Source organism: Benincasa hispida, unplaced genomic scaffold, assembly GCF_009727055.1.
Source record: "Benincasa hispida cultivar B227 unplaced genomic scaffold, ASM972705v1 Contig179, whole genome shotgun sequence".
Taxonomy (NCBI): domain Eukaryota; kingdom Viridiplantae; phylum Streptophyta; class Magnoliopsida; order Cucurbitales; family Cucurbitaceae; genus Benincasa; species Benincasa hispida.
The window spans coordinates 276,913-292,818 of NW_024064356.1; the positions used below are offsets into that span (position 1 = coordinate 276,913).

Below are 15,906 nucleotides of genomic sequence, written 5' to 3' on the forward strand. Positions count from 1 at the left end.
CTTAGTTTCATCGAATTTCTTGTTTGAAATTTCTATTTTCAAATTTCCTACCAAACAAGCTCTTAGTCGTCCTTCAAAGTATTTTTCATATATTTTTTTTTATGAAACAAAACTACAACCAAACTACAAAATAACATCACCAAACAACAACAAATCAAACCATTATAAGAAATGAGAAAGGAGAAGAGAACGATTGTACTCTTCTAATGCCCTCCTTACAAGGGAATAAGCCATAAAAGTGTGGCACCACTTCACATGGGAAAAGGAAACAAACCTCAAATCATGTGCAAAGGACTAGGTGAATAATGTCATACCCCCTCCCAAATTATCCTCTAAATCCAAGAAGAGGTGTGAAGACAACAGTCACCAACCCTCTTATGACAGCTATTGTCCAATTGTTCTTGTGAATCTTTCTTCTTAGCACCTGTTAAATCTGAATAACAATTTATAATCTCTACATCTTACCATAATCTCGTCATCAAACCACTGCACGTGTATGTGTGTGTGTGTGTGTGTATGTGTGTGTATATATAGATAGATAGATATACTGTTAGTCAGCTACCAAACTAACATACATTAACAGATTTAGGAAACTTAAGTTTAATACAAAAACAGTTTGACACAATTCTACCATTTCCCCCATGACATGTACAGACAAAAACCAAGGTCTAAACATAACAAAGTGGACTATCTAAAATTCAAAATGCTTGAAAGATCCTGAGTAGTGACTGGTTGGCAGATCTGCTAGGCTTCGGGACGTTGACCACTACCTGTGGAGGAAAACATTTGAAAGTATGAGCTTAAAATGCTCAGTGAGTGACTACTTTTAAGAAACATGCTTTCATACAAAAGTAATATAACACGCCTTACATAAAACATTTACATGCTCATTTTTAGGGTTTGAAAATAAAAACTGAAAACATGAAATCATAGCATATAAAAACCCTAAATTAAAACTCATCATTATTTCCTATAAAGTACATGCTCGAACATGAGAGAGAGCTATTTTGCTCAATCTCTAATAACCTTAGTTTAGAAAGAACCCTTTTGGTCTATCTCATCAACTTCGATAACATAGATCATACGTGCACGTAGAATCGAATAGGATCCTAACTATCTTACCATACCTTCGGTATCAGGGATCCCTAACATAATTAGAAATCTGGGTACCTTACCACAACTTTGTACCAAACATTTGGAGTAAGGTTTTTGTACAAGGCACAAAAATTTTAAACATTCCATGAACATCAAACAATATAACCATGGTAAAATTATTCAAAATTTAAAATTTTCATGTCATCGCATAGTGCTTTTTAACGTAAACATGCTTATAAATTCCTTGTAGAAACTCATCATATTTTATAACATGGACATAAGCTTACTAAAAACACATGCCAAATTCACATATAAAATTTCATTTGAAATTATGGATCATAAGATCAACATATATTTTAAGCACGCGTCGAGGAAATCATGATATGAAAACAACATGTTAAACTGACTATGTACTGAAAATCATTTGTAAAACTACTCATTGGAAATCATTGTGAAAACTTGTCATTCACTGTCTTAAGCTACTTATCCAAGGGTATGTAAGTCTCTTCTATTTACGCCTACTCTGAAATAAGGAAAGGTCCCTTGGTTAGTACATTAACTTCCTTTTGAGCTTAACATATAAACAAAACTTCATCGCATTATGATTGAACTAATCGCATCACATATACTTAGCCAATTTACATTCTACTTGGCTCTAGATAGGCAACCCTCACTATCGGGTACTTAGTAAACTCTTAGACACACTTCCATGCCTATGCGATGAATGTTTGCTACTTACGATTGCATAAATCTTTGCTAATTGCCTATGCACTTCGTTGCATTCTTTGCCAGGTCAGCTACTTGCTTATCCCTTAAATATAGTTGCCTGCTTATACATCCATAATACCATTCCAGATTTCAACTTCCACATCATAACTCTTAATCCAATCGTTATTTAACTAAATTTTCTTCAAGATTTTACTTAAAAACATCTTAACTCTTCTTAACTTACAGTTTGAGCATTAAATTCTTCTGAATAGGCTGAAAATCCCCATATTCTCTTAAGCTTGCTGAGAACTTCTTCAACTTCTTTTAAGCTTTCAGATGCAACCACACTTCCTCTTAGGCGCAAGAAAATTTTGGCAAAATAGATTTCTTCTTTGCAAAGCCTATTTATACTTGAGCTTGCATGTAAACTTGTCTTAATTAAATGTCACTTGATATGCTAATCCTTAATTAGCGTTTCTAAGGCTGTTACTTAGCCCACTCACTAAATGATTAAGCTGAACTCTTAAGCCCTTTCCTGGTCATTGCATACTCTTATCCATCATCGCATCAATTGAATGACACTATCATCACATCAATCACGACGACCTCATTTGCTAACTTCTAAGCATCTCGACTAACACTTACTTCGCGACCTCCTAACATACTGCCTTAGTATGTTCTTGGAGTGCTTGCTTAAGTAATGGGGTCATTTGCACAATGCTTACATTGATCCTCACAAATCTCATATGAGATTGGTCGCATACTTCCCATAAACTAGCCTCAACCATTCTTTCTTACTCAAGAACCAACTTACTTCTTCCATGGCCTTTTGCACACAACATGGCTATACTTAGCCGTAATGTCCCATTCTCGAACTCCTGACCGCATAGTTCAATAAGATTGGCCACATAGCGTGACATAACTTCATCGCATAAAATTCTTTGTTTTCTCCTAAGTGTTCATTCCTCTCTACTTCACCTGAAAGCTTAACATTCCAAACTTAGAATATTTTTCTGCCCACTAAGTACCTAAGAGCATTGCATTAAAATATTTTCCTCATTTAACCCTTACAACAAACGCAATAAACTTTCTATACATTTTAACTAATGCAAACATCATAAATACATACTTACAAGAGCTCAAATATATAGTTAAGAGTACTTAAACATAATTAACTAGTAGAACAAAGCTATGAGTTTACAAATAACCTTCAGAAAGTTAGATTTAACCATGATATTCATCACTATGGTAGGGAGAATGCTGAGAATGTTATCCAAGCCATCATAGATTGCCAAGGCTTCGAGGGCCTTAATCTCATTTTATCTAGACATGACCTTGAACCCAGTCAAACGAACATGACCCAGATAGTCTCGCCAACCCAAACTGCTAGCTTGTTTATCAAAACTCCATGTCGCATCAATGTTAAAATTTCGTATATTTCTCGATAGGGGAGCCATCCAATACAGGCATCTTATTGTGGTGGACACATTGAGCCTGATGGAAAAATATGCAAAATACAGAAACAAATAAAATCAATAATCACTCTAATTACACTTAATTTGAGTTTAAAAGTATACAATGACAAATTCATAAAATGAGAGGGTTTCATATGAAGTATACCTTTGTTAAAACTCTTCAAATCATTGCTGAATTACACAAATTTGATCTTCAAATCAGTAGTAGACTACAAAGAGAGTTTCCTCTACTATTCTCATCCTTGGATTGAGTGGTGGAATCTCTCAGTTAAGTTAGAGTTCAAAGGGTTTGAGAGAGAGTTGAGAGTAAAAGTAAATTTCTAAAAATTCCACTAATTTTCAATGCATGATCTGAAAAAATCAGATAATGAAGTTTTTATTAAGCTTAATCATGCAAGTACTATACTCATTCAGTAGGGCGACACCTCAAAATGCACCAAGTGAGTGGCCTAAGTGTCAAGAATTGGAAAATCCCACTAAAATCACAATGTGGGACTTTTCCACTCAAGAATTTAAAATCAAATTTTATTTAAATTAATTAAAATTAATTTAAACAAAAAACTCAATTTCTAAAATTGAATTTATTAAACTTTAAAAATATTTTATTTAAATAATTAATTAAATAAAAAAATTTAATATCAAATATTAAATTAATCAGACACCTAATTTAAACATGAATCATATTCATGTAATCAATATTTAAATCAATATTAAAATACTTTAAACTCTCCAATTTATGTTTAATTTCATCAAATTATAACGTTTAATTATATCAGATATAATTATCCAAACCCTAAAATTAAATTTGAACATTTCAAATTCAAAACCCTAATTTTGAATTTTGAACATTTCAAAATTTGCTTAATTTTCTAATCCAAAGTGTTAATGTTTTACGAGCTAGTAGAGGGACCTTATGGACCTACAGATTATGAACTCCAACGATTTAAGATTAATCGATTAAATTCTTTAACCTGAGTCAATCAATATATGTTAACCACCAAGATATACCACTATAGCTCGATGGTTGCACTCTCCTCACTATAGATATATTTCTGTCAACTTGATTTAACCATAATCAGTAAGTCGATCCTTTACAGATCGTTCGTATTTACAACTGGATCAAAATTACTGTTTTACCACTGTAAATACATCTTGCTTCTTAAGATCCCACCGATCCTCTATTGAACAATTGGTTTATAGTCCAACTAATAAACCATATCTTTCTCGGTCATGAAAGGGCGGGGCCCCTTTGTTTAAGACCAGGGGAACAACCTATTTGCTAACCCTAAAACGGGTAGGAGTGAATCCCATCTTGTAGGATTATGTCCCCAACTATCTATCCGGTCTTATCCCAATAATGGGAGGCTTGTTGAATAGTGTTGAACTACTCTCACCTATGCAAATCAAAGGATAATCCCGAATAAACAAGAATTCATAGTTAGTTCAGGATTAAGATCGAGTTACCCTAGGTCATCGAATTGAAATAGTTAGTTTTAACAGTAAACAGTTGTTATAAAGAAAAGTGACTATTTCGTGGTTCGGTCTTATGCAAAACTCTTTTGCATAGGATGCCCCTACTCGCATGTCTTCACATAAACGAATTTAGAATCACGTAGTTTGTATCATTATACAAAGTAGGCCGCACCCATAGTGTCCCCAAGATGAGGTACCTAATCTCATCCATATACTTATAGATCTTTCTAGTTATATATTATATCTTGATCCTCTTTTATGTCTCTACATAAAGTTACAGTATTCATGCAATAGCCATGGATTCATTTATTGGATTTTTATTACATAATGCAATTTCAATAACATTTTTATTAAATAAAAACTTCAACAATACTTTCATTGATCAATAGAATATGTTTTCATGATTACGAACTGCGAATTTTTAGGACATTTCCAATAGAGCCACACCATTATTTTCCCTCAAGGCTCATGAAAAATGATCACCCTATTAACAAGGTGCCTTTCAATTGAGGAACTTAAGAAATCAATGCTAATGAGGACTTTTTGAAACAACATTTTATTTATGGCTTCCTAAACTTGTCATGCAATAATAACGATTCTAGCTAACTCCTGGACATAATCTCTCCAAAAAAATCTAGAATCAATGATCAAGATTGTTCCACTCTTGTCATAACAAAGGATATCCACGTTAGAGACAAGAAACCAAAGCTAAGTTTCTTTTGTTACCTGGCATTTTCAAATGAAATGGGACAATTCCTTGATATTCTTCCTACACAAAAGTCACAACATATCAAAATGAACACCTTTTGAGGTTAAGTTAGACTTAAAAGAAATAAGGACATGGATAAATTAATGGCAACAAATCTTAGCCTTTGAAGGGACCTCAACCTCCCAAAAAGTTTTCCATAGTTACCTAGAACAATTGCCATTCAAAGAGCCGACATCGTTTCCACTAGCCATTTTCAAACCAAAATAGTAAGCATTTTTAGTTGAAAAAATTCTCCTCTTTTGGAGGTCCCAAAGGCTCTATCACACTCCTTCCCAAATTACCCTCTTAACCTGAAAGGAGTTATGACTACAACAATTACCAACCCTTTTGCTGGCACTTACTGCCTACTAACCTACTTAGAAACACTAATAATAACAAACATGTTTATATAACATTCAACAACTAACAATCACAAATCAATAGGATTTCACATATAGATAACATATATACATAATGCACGACACAAGATCCTGTGGCCCCAACTTGCAACCTAGTCCCTATATGCACAAAACATGTGTACAAATATTTATAGACAACCACCTAAACTTTTCTGAAACTAGTCTTTAAGTGGCGGAGCATCAAGAGAGTTATCTTATGGGGAGTTGGCTACTACCTGGGAAAAGGAAACATTTAAAACGGGGTGAGCTACTAGCCTAGTGAGTGATTTAAAGAAACATAGTTCTCATACTTAAAACTGAAACTGAAACTTGCCAAGCAATTACACATATAAAAACTTTTAACATAAAATGTATAGAAACTTTGCTAAATTGATCCTTAGTTTAGAGAGAACCCTTTTGTTCAAACCCTCAATGTTAAGCCTTAGTTAAGAAAGAACCCTTTTGCTCGATCCCTCGACGTTAAACTACCTACATGCACGTGGTTAAACTAAGTACCGTTATACCTTAGGTACTACTGCTCAGATACCTTCTCTAAGTCCTTTAGTAACGAGCTTATTGTGTTATACTCATAAATCACATTTACTAAATCATGTATGCTTAAGTCATGAAGACATAACTAAGTCTTAACATTTAAGTCTTAGGTATAACTATTAACGCATGCTTCCAAGTAATGGAAATAGTTTCTAACTAAAACATGTTATAAAGCTTCCTTTTTAAAGAACTAGCCTGCGTTAAATAAAATATGCTTCATAAACTTCATTAACTAGCATGCGTTAAAAACATAGGCATATGAGTTTGCTTAGAAACTTCTAGTAAAATAATTAGCATGAGATTAATCTTTCATTTGAAATATGGATTTCTAAAAACATTATAAAACACTTAGTAACTCACCGCTTTTGGGCATTTCCTTTAAGATTGATAAGCTTCCCCTATTAGTGTCGATCCTGTGGATACAACAATATACTTTAGCTACTAGAAATGGTCTCCCTTTTGAGACTAATTTTCATAATTATAGTCATTTCCTCCTCGACATTTAAATCTTACCTCCCAATGAAAACCTCTCTATGCGTTGAGTACTTACAATTTTCCTTTAGTTGTCAAGCTTACCATGCGGCAGTCCAACACCACACCAACGCATACCATGCGTCAATTGCATGTCCTAGGTGCTTCACCTGCTGCACATTAACACCTAAGCCTTCCCTTGGGCATCCAAGTCTCTTATGGTTGCCTACACAACCCTACGTACAACCTAATACATGTTGAGGCTCGCTACTGTTCGTGCATGCTCGTCCAACTTCAAGCTGCCTGCATGTTCAAAGATTTCCAGGTTCAATTTGTACTTTAAATAACTCATTTTTTATGGTTTTTCTCAAGAAATTTTCTTCTACAAACTTGTTCAAAATTTCTTAAAATACTTACCTTAAGATTTGAGCTTAGAATTTCTCGTAGTTTGGCCAGAAATTCCAAATCTTCAACACTGGCCCAGAGTTACTCGAGAGCTCGTCCTTCTGGCAGATGCTTCAAGTTCTAGCTTTTTCCCTTTGGAGTTTCCTTTTGGCAGCCCTACCTTATCAATTAGACTAAACAAGCTTTCAGATGACTTTGGAATCACCTCTATAGCCTAGGTAATTTGCTCAAACAATGCTCTTGAAATTAGCCTTCTTTTTATACTCGAGTTTGCATGCTTTACTTTAACTATTAAGCTGCCACCCCATCCCTTAAGTGGGATTACTTTATCTGACCTCGATAGTTGGTCACTTAAACCGATGGTTTAGTTGATTATCTTTCCAAATTCTCAACGCATGGCTAGTTGTCATCAACACTCCATCGCAGCTCACTTCCTTTGCCATTGCACAACCCCTTAGCCGTATACCTTAAGGCCATTACTAACCTAGGCCCAACGCCTTGCTCAAGACTGTTGCCTTGGCTTTTCTAGCTTGCAATGCCATCGCCTAGACAACACCTCTTTCCATCGCTTGGCTCCTTGGCCGTATGTCCTTTCAACAAATGTATGGCTTCAGCCTTAACGCAAAGCTTCTTGGCCAGCACCCCCGTCTCACCTACACGCCTTACCTTGCCGCGCGCATACCACTACTCAAGGCACGCTCTGGCGCATCTTTCATCTTTACCTCGCATAGGCTTGTGGCCAATGGTAGCCTTCACAGCCTGCATATAGGCCAACGCACATGCCCAACCTCAATGCTTAGGTTGCCTCGCCCATGCTTTGCGCTCATCGCATAGCTAGGCACTTCAATGGCCACAACTCAATGTACAACCTTCTTCTTATGCCAATACTTATGCAACCACTCACGCTTTTGCTTGACAAGGGCCAACACCACTTTCTTTGCTTAGCCGCTCACACTTAACAACGCGTGGCCAACACTTAGCCATCCAACGAATTTGCTTAACCTCCAAAACAACAAGGTCATCGCCCATGGCAAAACCAACGCCTATTCCAACACTTAGCCAAAATTTTTCTCTTGTTAGGCCAGCACATACTCGCCTGAGACCCATGTCTTCCTAAACTTTGATTTTCTTTTTTTCTTCTTTCCCTTATTCTTCACCCATTTCCCTACAACTTTACATTAACTCACATATTAACCCACCCATTATACTAATCACAACATAAAACATATTTAAGTAGGAATAGTATGGTTCAGGGTTTACATGATCTCATCATCTTGTTGATGTCTAGGCAATGAAATTTGAAATGTAGCCTAAGCATCCTATTGAAGAAAACTAGATTGAATCAACTCATCATTTCAACGACTTGGTTTAGTAACTAAGGAAGCCATATAATACTCATGAAGATGATGAGGCACAAGGACATACTTACAACTTCCTTCTCCAGGGATCCACAGATCATTAGATAACTAAACTAGTTTTCCATATCCTACTCTCCAACGATAATCGTGTGTTAAGATACCTCTCCCCCATAGGATATTCCTTAAAGTGTAAGGCGTTGTTGCCCAATCCTGTATTTAGAAAATTGTCAATTTTGAAATACTTAATTTGAAGCACCTTGGAAAGGAGATTTTTTGGTATTTTAGAATCTTCAGCTTTGCTTACCTGATTGAAAGTTTGAAGATCTACAAAATCGAGCCCCTTTTCTTCCTTTCTAATACACATCTGCGCCAACCCCTTTAGTAAATTTTATTTTTGTGCCCAAAAGACCCCAGTAGAATTTTGCATAAAATTGACTAATTTCGTCTCATAAACTCTTGGACAATTAAAAGCAAATCATAGTGTAAATGAAGATAGCTTGTGCCAGTGCCTTAATTAAGACTTGTTTTCATCTCATAGGGAAAATTTTCTCATTCCATTCTTAGAGAGCCTTCCACACCTTATCTTGAAGTGACTTGAATACCTAACATTTAGTTTTGAAAATTTGCAAATGTCGACCCAATGAAGTGGAATACCAAATATTCAAAGGCCGATTGAATTTTATGAATCAACTGTGTTGAAGCTTACTAAAAAATGTTATTCATTTGTAAAAGAATTAGCAATAGAAGGCTAAATGACCCTAGCTCTCAATTGCTCAACTATAAAGACCTAACAAAGTTGGTAAGCCCAATATCTTTCTAAATAGTATGAAAAATAGATGATTTCGTAAATTTATATTCAAATAACAAAGATTTTTAATTTTTGGCGTCCATCTTCCCCGCCGTGGAAAAAACCCAAATCTCGTACAATCTTTTCATCTCCTTCGGGTCTGGTCGTCCATTCGAGCTCGGAGCTGTGAAACATGGAAACCCAATCAGAAACCACCGAAGAAACCATAGCCAGCATCAAAGAAAAGCGTCAAGAACTCGAAACTCGCATTCTTGCCCAGCATTCAAGCCAGTTGGAGCTCCTCTCTTCTCTTCAATCTCTGGTTCCTGATATCGTTTCTTCTCTCGACCTCTCTCTCCAGGTCGTTTCCTCCTTCAATGGCCGCCCCTTTACTCCTACACCCATTCTCCCTGAACCCAAAAACAAACCCTCTAAATACCCTTTGTTGACCACTAACTCTGTGCCCCACAAACCCCGCCCTAATCTTCTTCTGTCAGGAGAAGCGAAACCCACGATTCAGAAGAATCAAAATGCGAAGGCGTACCCCGAATCGAATTCCGATCCTAAGCGACCTCGCCAGCAGGACGGGGGGAAGTTCTCGATGGACGATAGTGGAAGCCCTTTGTCGGTTGTGCGGTCGATGGTGGCGGTTTGTTTACTTGAACGGGTGCCTTTTACAACGATTGATTCTTCGACGGTGTTGAGGAAATTGGAGAATGATCAGAAGGCTACAGCGGCGGAGAAGGCGGCGCTGCGGGAAGTAGGCGGTGATTCCGGTGCGATACTGGCGGTGGAGATGGCTTTGAGGTCGATGGCGGAGGATAGCGGTGGGGTTGAGTTGGAGGAGTTTGTAGTGAGTGGGAAGTCTCGAGTGATGGTATTGGGGATTGATCGAACTCGGCTTATGAAGGAACTGCCTGAGAGTGCAAATTTTCAGTTGCAGGAATCGAGTTTGGGAGAGGGTAATTCGAGCCACAATCAGAATCAGCAAGTGGCGAGTGGTGGTGCTGTGGATGTTAATGGCGGAGTTTTTGGGATGGGAGGGCCGATGCCGAGGGCAATACCGGAGATGTGGATGGGGCCTGGAGACCCCAATATGCAGGGACTGACGCCCATGTTTCCGGCAAGTGGACCGGCGGGGGCAATGCCGGGGGCAAGGGGTGCGCCTAGGATGATGGGGATGATGGGGATGCCTCGAGGGATGGGACTCCCACCATTGCACAGGCCATTGATGGGGCCAAATGTGCCCATGGCTGGTCCCAATTCAATGCCGCAGAAGCCTAGAACTGAAGAAGATGACATGAAGGATCTCGAGGCCTTGTTGAGCAAGAAGTCTTTTAGAGAATTGCAAAAGTCAAAGACTGGTGAGGAGCTTTTGGACCTCATTCACCGGCCAACTGCCAGGGAAACTGCTGTGGCTGCAAAGGTATAGAGGTTGCTTTTAAAATATGATGTAAATCTTGGCTTCATTCAAAGTCTGCTATGTTTCTACTCTTTATGTTAGACAAGCCAGTGGTTCATATAGATTGCTTGAAAAGCATGATTTAAATCTTGGTGCATTGCGTATTTTCTGTGGCATGGATTCGATTTTTTTTTTTTTTTTTTTCTCTATCGTGTTTTTTTCAATAGGAATGATTCTATAGTTTTTTTTTTAGAAGTACTTGGTTTTAAGCACATATAAGGTGCTTTGTAAAGCACATTTGATGGCTTTCCTTCTAATTAATCTTCACAATTTCTTAACTTGTGCTCCAGTTTAAAACTAAAGGTGGTTCACAACTGAAGGAATACTGCTCGTCCTTGACAAAAGAGGACTGCCGGCGTCAATCTGGCTCTTTTATCGCATGTGAGAAGGTTTGTACTAATCTTTCCTTATAATATATAGTGACATGTTTCCACAATTCCAAGTTCTTGGTTCAGGGTGGAGTGGCTCTAATATTTATTCTCAAATTAATGCTGTAAAAGCTGATTTTGCTTATTATTAGTTTTTATTGAGAAATGGATTTGATCATCAGAATAGTAGTTTACCTTCTCGTTTTCATAAAATGATGAAAGTGAATTATATAACTTGTTCATTTTCAAGTTGTCTATAATATGGTTTGTATAATTGCACGTCCCATCGTAGAGGATGCTTATGATAGAAACTAGTTTGCATTTAACCAGAAATGAAAGGAAAACAAATAGGAGCAATTTTTTATCCAATTCAGTGATTTGAGATCCCAAAATCCAGCTCATAGCAAGAATTTTTTCATACAGTTTCTTTCTGCATGGGGCAAAACAATTTAAGTAATTTTTGAAATTCATCCCAACCCTCGATTGATCATCTTCCCTCTGTCTACTTATGCCACACCAGGATGTTACCTTTCGAGCAAAGTGATATTGCTTCCAATTTCTTTTCCTCCTCCAGATGATTGACGATGAAATTAATATTAAATTTAATACAGTTACTTGTCTAGGTCCTGCCTCAAAAATTCACATCTCCACATCCACACTCAGCTTTTCAAACAATGAACTCCCATTCCTCTACTACTACTATTTTCTTCTTTGATATTAAATTGGAAAACCTTTTGTAATTCACCTATAGTATTAGAATTATTCTTCTACTACCAATTCCCCTTGGCTTCCACATCTATTTTTTGAGCTATCAATAGGTGTGTTTGGTGAAATCATTAATCAACTTAAAGGCTTCAGCTTATAGGTTTAGTAAATTTTATTCAACAATACTTTCAACTTCTTCACTCGTGGCCTTGAAATTTCTAGAAGACTTAACAAGTAGAAGTCAAGATTAATTGGAGAGAAAATGACAATATAAGAGTTCCAATCCAGGACCTTGCTATAGAATCTTGTTAAATCACCAATGAATTCAAAAGCTTAAGTGAATGAGTTATGGTAAATTTAATTGTATCAATACTTTTATCATCTTTACCTCATTCCCTCGCACTTCATCACCTCTTCTCCATTTCTCTCTCCAATGACTTGCTTAATGCTTATCAGATTTGCTGTGTAATTTGTGACTTTTTTAAAAAAAAGAAAAAAGAAAAAGCAAGTATGCAATGCTTCTAATTCTATGTTGTCTCCATATTTAAGAAAACATAACCTCAGAATTGACAAACAATATATTTATCCTTAAGTAGAAATTCTCCAACTTATTTCACCGTGTTAAAGTGTTTGACATTGTTGACTCCTCATAAAGAATAGATTAGTCTCTCTATTTATTTCCTAAATACTTTGCAGGTTCATTTTCGGCGAATAATTGCACCACATACGGACATCAATCTGGGTGACTGCTCTTTTCTCGATACTTGTCGTCACATGAAGGTAGATATTAGTTCACGAGGATCGTATGGTAATGATTAATGAAATATCAATACCACTTTCTTTTTGTCTTAAGCAATCCTTCCCCAACACACACATATACACACGCAATATTTGAGGCAGAGAGATTCATTGATCAATGTGGGCATTTTTTGCCAGACATGCAAGTACGTTCATTACGAGCTTGATCCAATTCAAGATGTGCCACCTATGCTGATGGGAGCTGGATCTATTCCTCCTCCCAAATCACTAAAACCTCAGCGAGCTGAATATTGTTCGGAAGTGGAACTTGGTGAACCGCAATGGATTAACTGTGATATTCGTAATTTTAGAATGGATATTTTGGGGCAATTTGGAGTGATTATGGCCGATCCACCGTGGGATATCCATATGGAATTGCCTTATGGGACAATGGCTGATGATGAAATGCGCAATCTTAATGTTCCTGCACTACAGACTGATGGTTTGATTTTTCTTTGGGTCACTGGACGTGCAATGGAACTTGGAAGAGAATGGTGTGTCGTTCTTTCTGTTCTTGTTCAATATACATTTCCTTTGGGGACATTCAATCTTGTTCTATACTCATATTGAAAAAAATGTGTTCTTTCTGAACAATCATTAATGTGCTGCTGAGTAGTTAATAATATGCCGAATTTTTAAATTGAATTTGGGTCACAAGCATATTACTTTGCCTTTGCAGTTTAGAACTATGGGGATACAAGCGTGTTGAGGAGCTTATATGGGTTAAAACAAATCAACTTCAAAGAATTATTAGAACAGGGCGGACAGGCCATTGGCTCAACCATAGCAAGGAGCATTGCCTTGTTGGAATAAAGGGAAACCCAGAAGTTAATAGGAATATTGATACAGATGTTGTTGTTGCCGAAGTTCGAGAAACAAGCCGTAAACCAGATGAGGTCAGTATATCAATCTCTTGCAAAACCTCCCAATCCTCCATTTCTTCTCCAAAAGTACACTTGGAATCTTGGAGTTCAAAATACTAGTCCGGACAATGGTGAGCCATGGGGTTGTACAAAATTGTCTCCTGGCTCTCGTATGTTACAAGAGCAGTGTTTATTGTCAAGTTTTTTCCCCCCTTCTCGGTTCAAGATGAGAAATTCAAGTTTTATACTTTAAAGTTACGCATCATTGCAGATGTACCCTTTGCTTGAGAGGATAAGTCCAAGAACAAGAAAGCTAGAATTGTTTGCTCGGATGCACAACACCCATGCAGGGTATGTTTCACTTATACCATCATTACCATATTTTTCCTTAAACGCTTGAAATGAGTATATTTATTTCAAGAGATGAAACCATTGTAATCATATGCATTATGTTCTCAAAAAACTCGTAACTTGTTTATACAATTGAAGAAACTAATAAATTTGAAATTGTTTGTTCACATTTCACAATTGCATTCACAAAATGGTGGTTGCATGTGAAGAAGTACGGACTGGCTAGTTGGCTAGCGTGTCTATGCTTGACTGGTGTTGGACACTTGGGCGCCCTTTGCCACTTATTGAACATGTACTGGACAGTTAGCATAACAAATTTTTGTTAGACAGTAGTTCAAAGTCGAAATAAATCTTGGATTTGTTAGACAAGTATCGAATACTTGTTAAGTATTACTAAATAGGCACATAATAATATAGGACAAAGAAGTAAAGCTTGAGATTGCAATATATCAAATTCATTTTTTGAACCATATAAATACATAAACTTGTTGGCTTTGAATTGCCTTCTTGTATATATATATATATATATATATATATATATATATGATATGTCACCGTGTTGTATCCTTATCCACATCCATAGTTCTTATGCTGCAAGTGATGGTAAATGTTGTTTCTGCTTCGAGTTCGAACTTCTTGTGGCCCCCTTAAACTTGCACATCCTGATGATACTCTGTTGAATTGATTCTTCAGGTGGATATCTCTTGGTAATCAATTGAGTGGAGTGCGATTGGTTGATGAAGGGCTAAGAGCAAGGTTCAAGGCTGCATATCCAAATGTGGAGGTCCAACCGGCGTCCCCTCCAAGGGCTTCCATGGAAATTGATTCTGGGGCTGCTCAACTCAGGAGCCCCTTTGCAGTGTCAGAATCAAAGCCACCATATGGGGGGGACCCTACAATTCCTGAGGTCCCATATGCAGCTGCAGCAGCAGCTACCTCAGATAAAGCAATTGCAGTAGGAGTTGACACGGCTAACTGAATCGAATTCACTCTAATCTATACAACTATATATGAGCTTTTACCTCGTTTCTGTATCATTTTATTATAGTTTTACTTGCGTCTGTATGTTTCTTTTTCTTTATTCATTATTGTTACTATTGTTTTTGTAATGGCGTCTGTATGTTACAATGTTTACATATAGCAAAGTAGGTAAAATGAGACGTAGATGTTAGCCGATATAATTTTGAATAAGAATAGAGAATTTTGTGACGTCTGTCACTCTAGTGGCTAAGATTACGTTTGATGAGTGAATTTATCCGAATTTATCCGAATTGTGTCTTAACATTAATTTGATCATACCTCAACTTTGGAAGTGAAGATACTAAAAACATATAAAATCGTGATCAAATCTGAGATAGAGTTGTATTAAGAGAAATATGACCAAAATTTGTACTACTAGCTATTTAATTTTCTTTCCAACCATGTTCTTACACAAGTTTAAGGATTTTTTTTATCCTAATAGCCTAATTAAATAGGATAAATTACAAGAATGTCTTAAATTCATCATCTTTTTCATGAATGGCCTAATGAGTTATAGTAGTACATGAAAATCAAGCTCAAAAGTCCACAACACTTTTATTAATTTTGACCATTTAAGAAAACTTGAAAAGAGACCAATATGGAAAAAAAAAGTTAGTAAAATGATGTGCATTTAAGGGGCGTGCAGAGTTGTTATATCTGTATTTAGGTATGCAAAGTTATTATGTCTAAGTTCATATGTTGTTTAGGTGTAGGGTTGTTATATCTGAGTTCATGTGAGTTCATGTTTGGGTGTGCAGAGTACATATGTCAGTGCTATATGGTTCAACTTTTGTACTCTATAATAATTTGCTTGTATGAACACTATTTTTTTTAAAAAAATCTTTTATTTTAATTATTATATCCATCCT

At 36.6% G+C, this 15,906-nt stretch overlaps 1 protein-coding gene across 1 annotated transcript; it reads left to right on the plus strand.

Annotated features, from left to right (window-relative positions):
- The first annotated feature begins 9,663 nt into the window (after window positions 1-9,663).
- LOC120069008 (N6-adenosine-methyltransferase MT-A70-like) lies at window positions 9,664-15,235 on the plus strand. Its single transcript, XM_039020664.1, has 7 exons — window positions 9,664-10,896; window positions 11,223-11,321; window positions 12,702-12,785; window positions 12,942-13,297; window positions 13,483-13,699; window positions 13,938-14,017; window positions 14,711-15,235. Exons 1-7 carry the CDS (start codon window positions 9,664-9,666, stop codon window positions 14,994-14,996), a joined length of 2,355 nt encoding a protein of 784 aa, XP_038876592.1. The 3' UTR covers window positions 14,997-15,235.
- Window positions 15,236-15,906: the final 671 nt, after the last annotated feature.

Excerpts from the sequence above, each read along its gene's own strand:
- LOC120069008 (XM_039020664.1), top strand. The coding sequence starts at position 9,664 with ATGGAAACCCAATCAGAAACCACCGAAGAAACCATAGCCAGCATCAAA. Across the intron at positions 12,786-12,941 it reads ATACTTGTCGTCACATGAAG|ACATGCAAGTACGTTCATTA; the intron begins GTAGATATTAGT and ends ATTTTTTGCCAG. Across the intron at positions 13,298-13,482 it reads ATGGAACTTGGAAGAGAATG|TTTAGAACTATGGGGATACA; the intron begins GTGTGTCGTTCT and ends TTGCCTTTGCAG.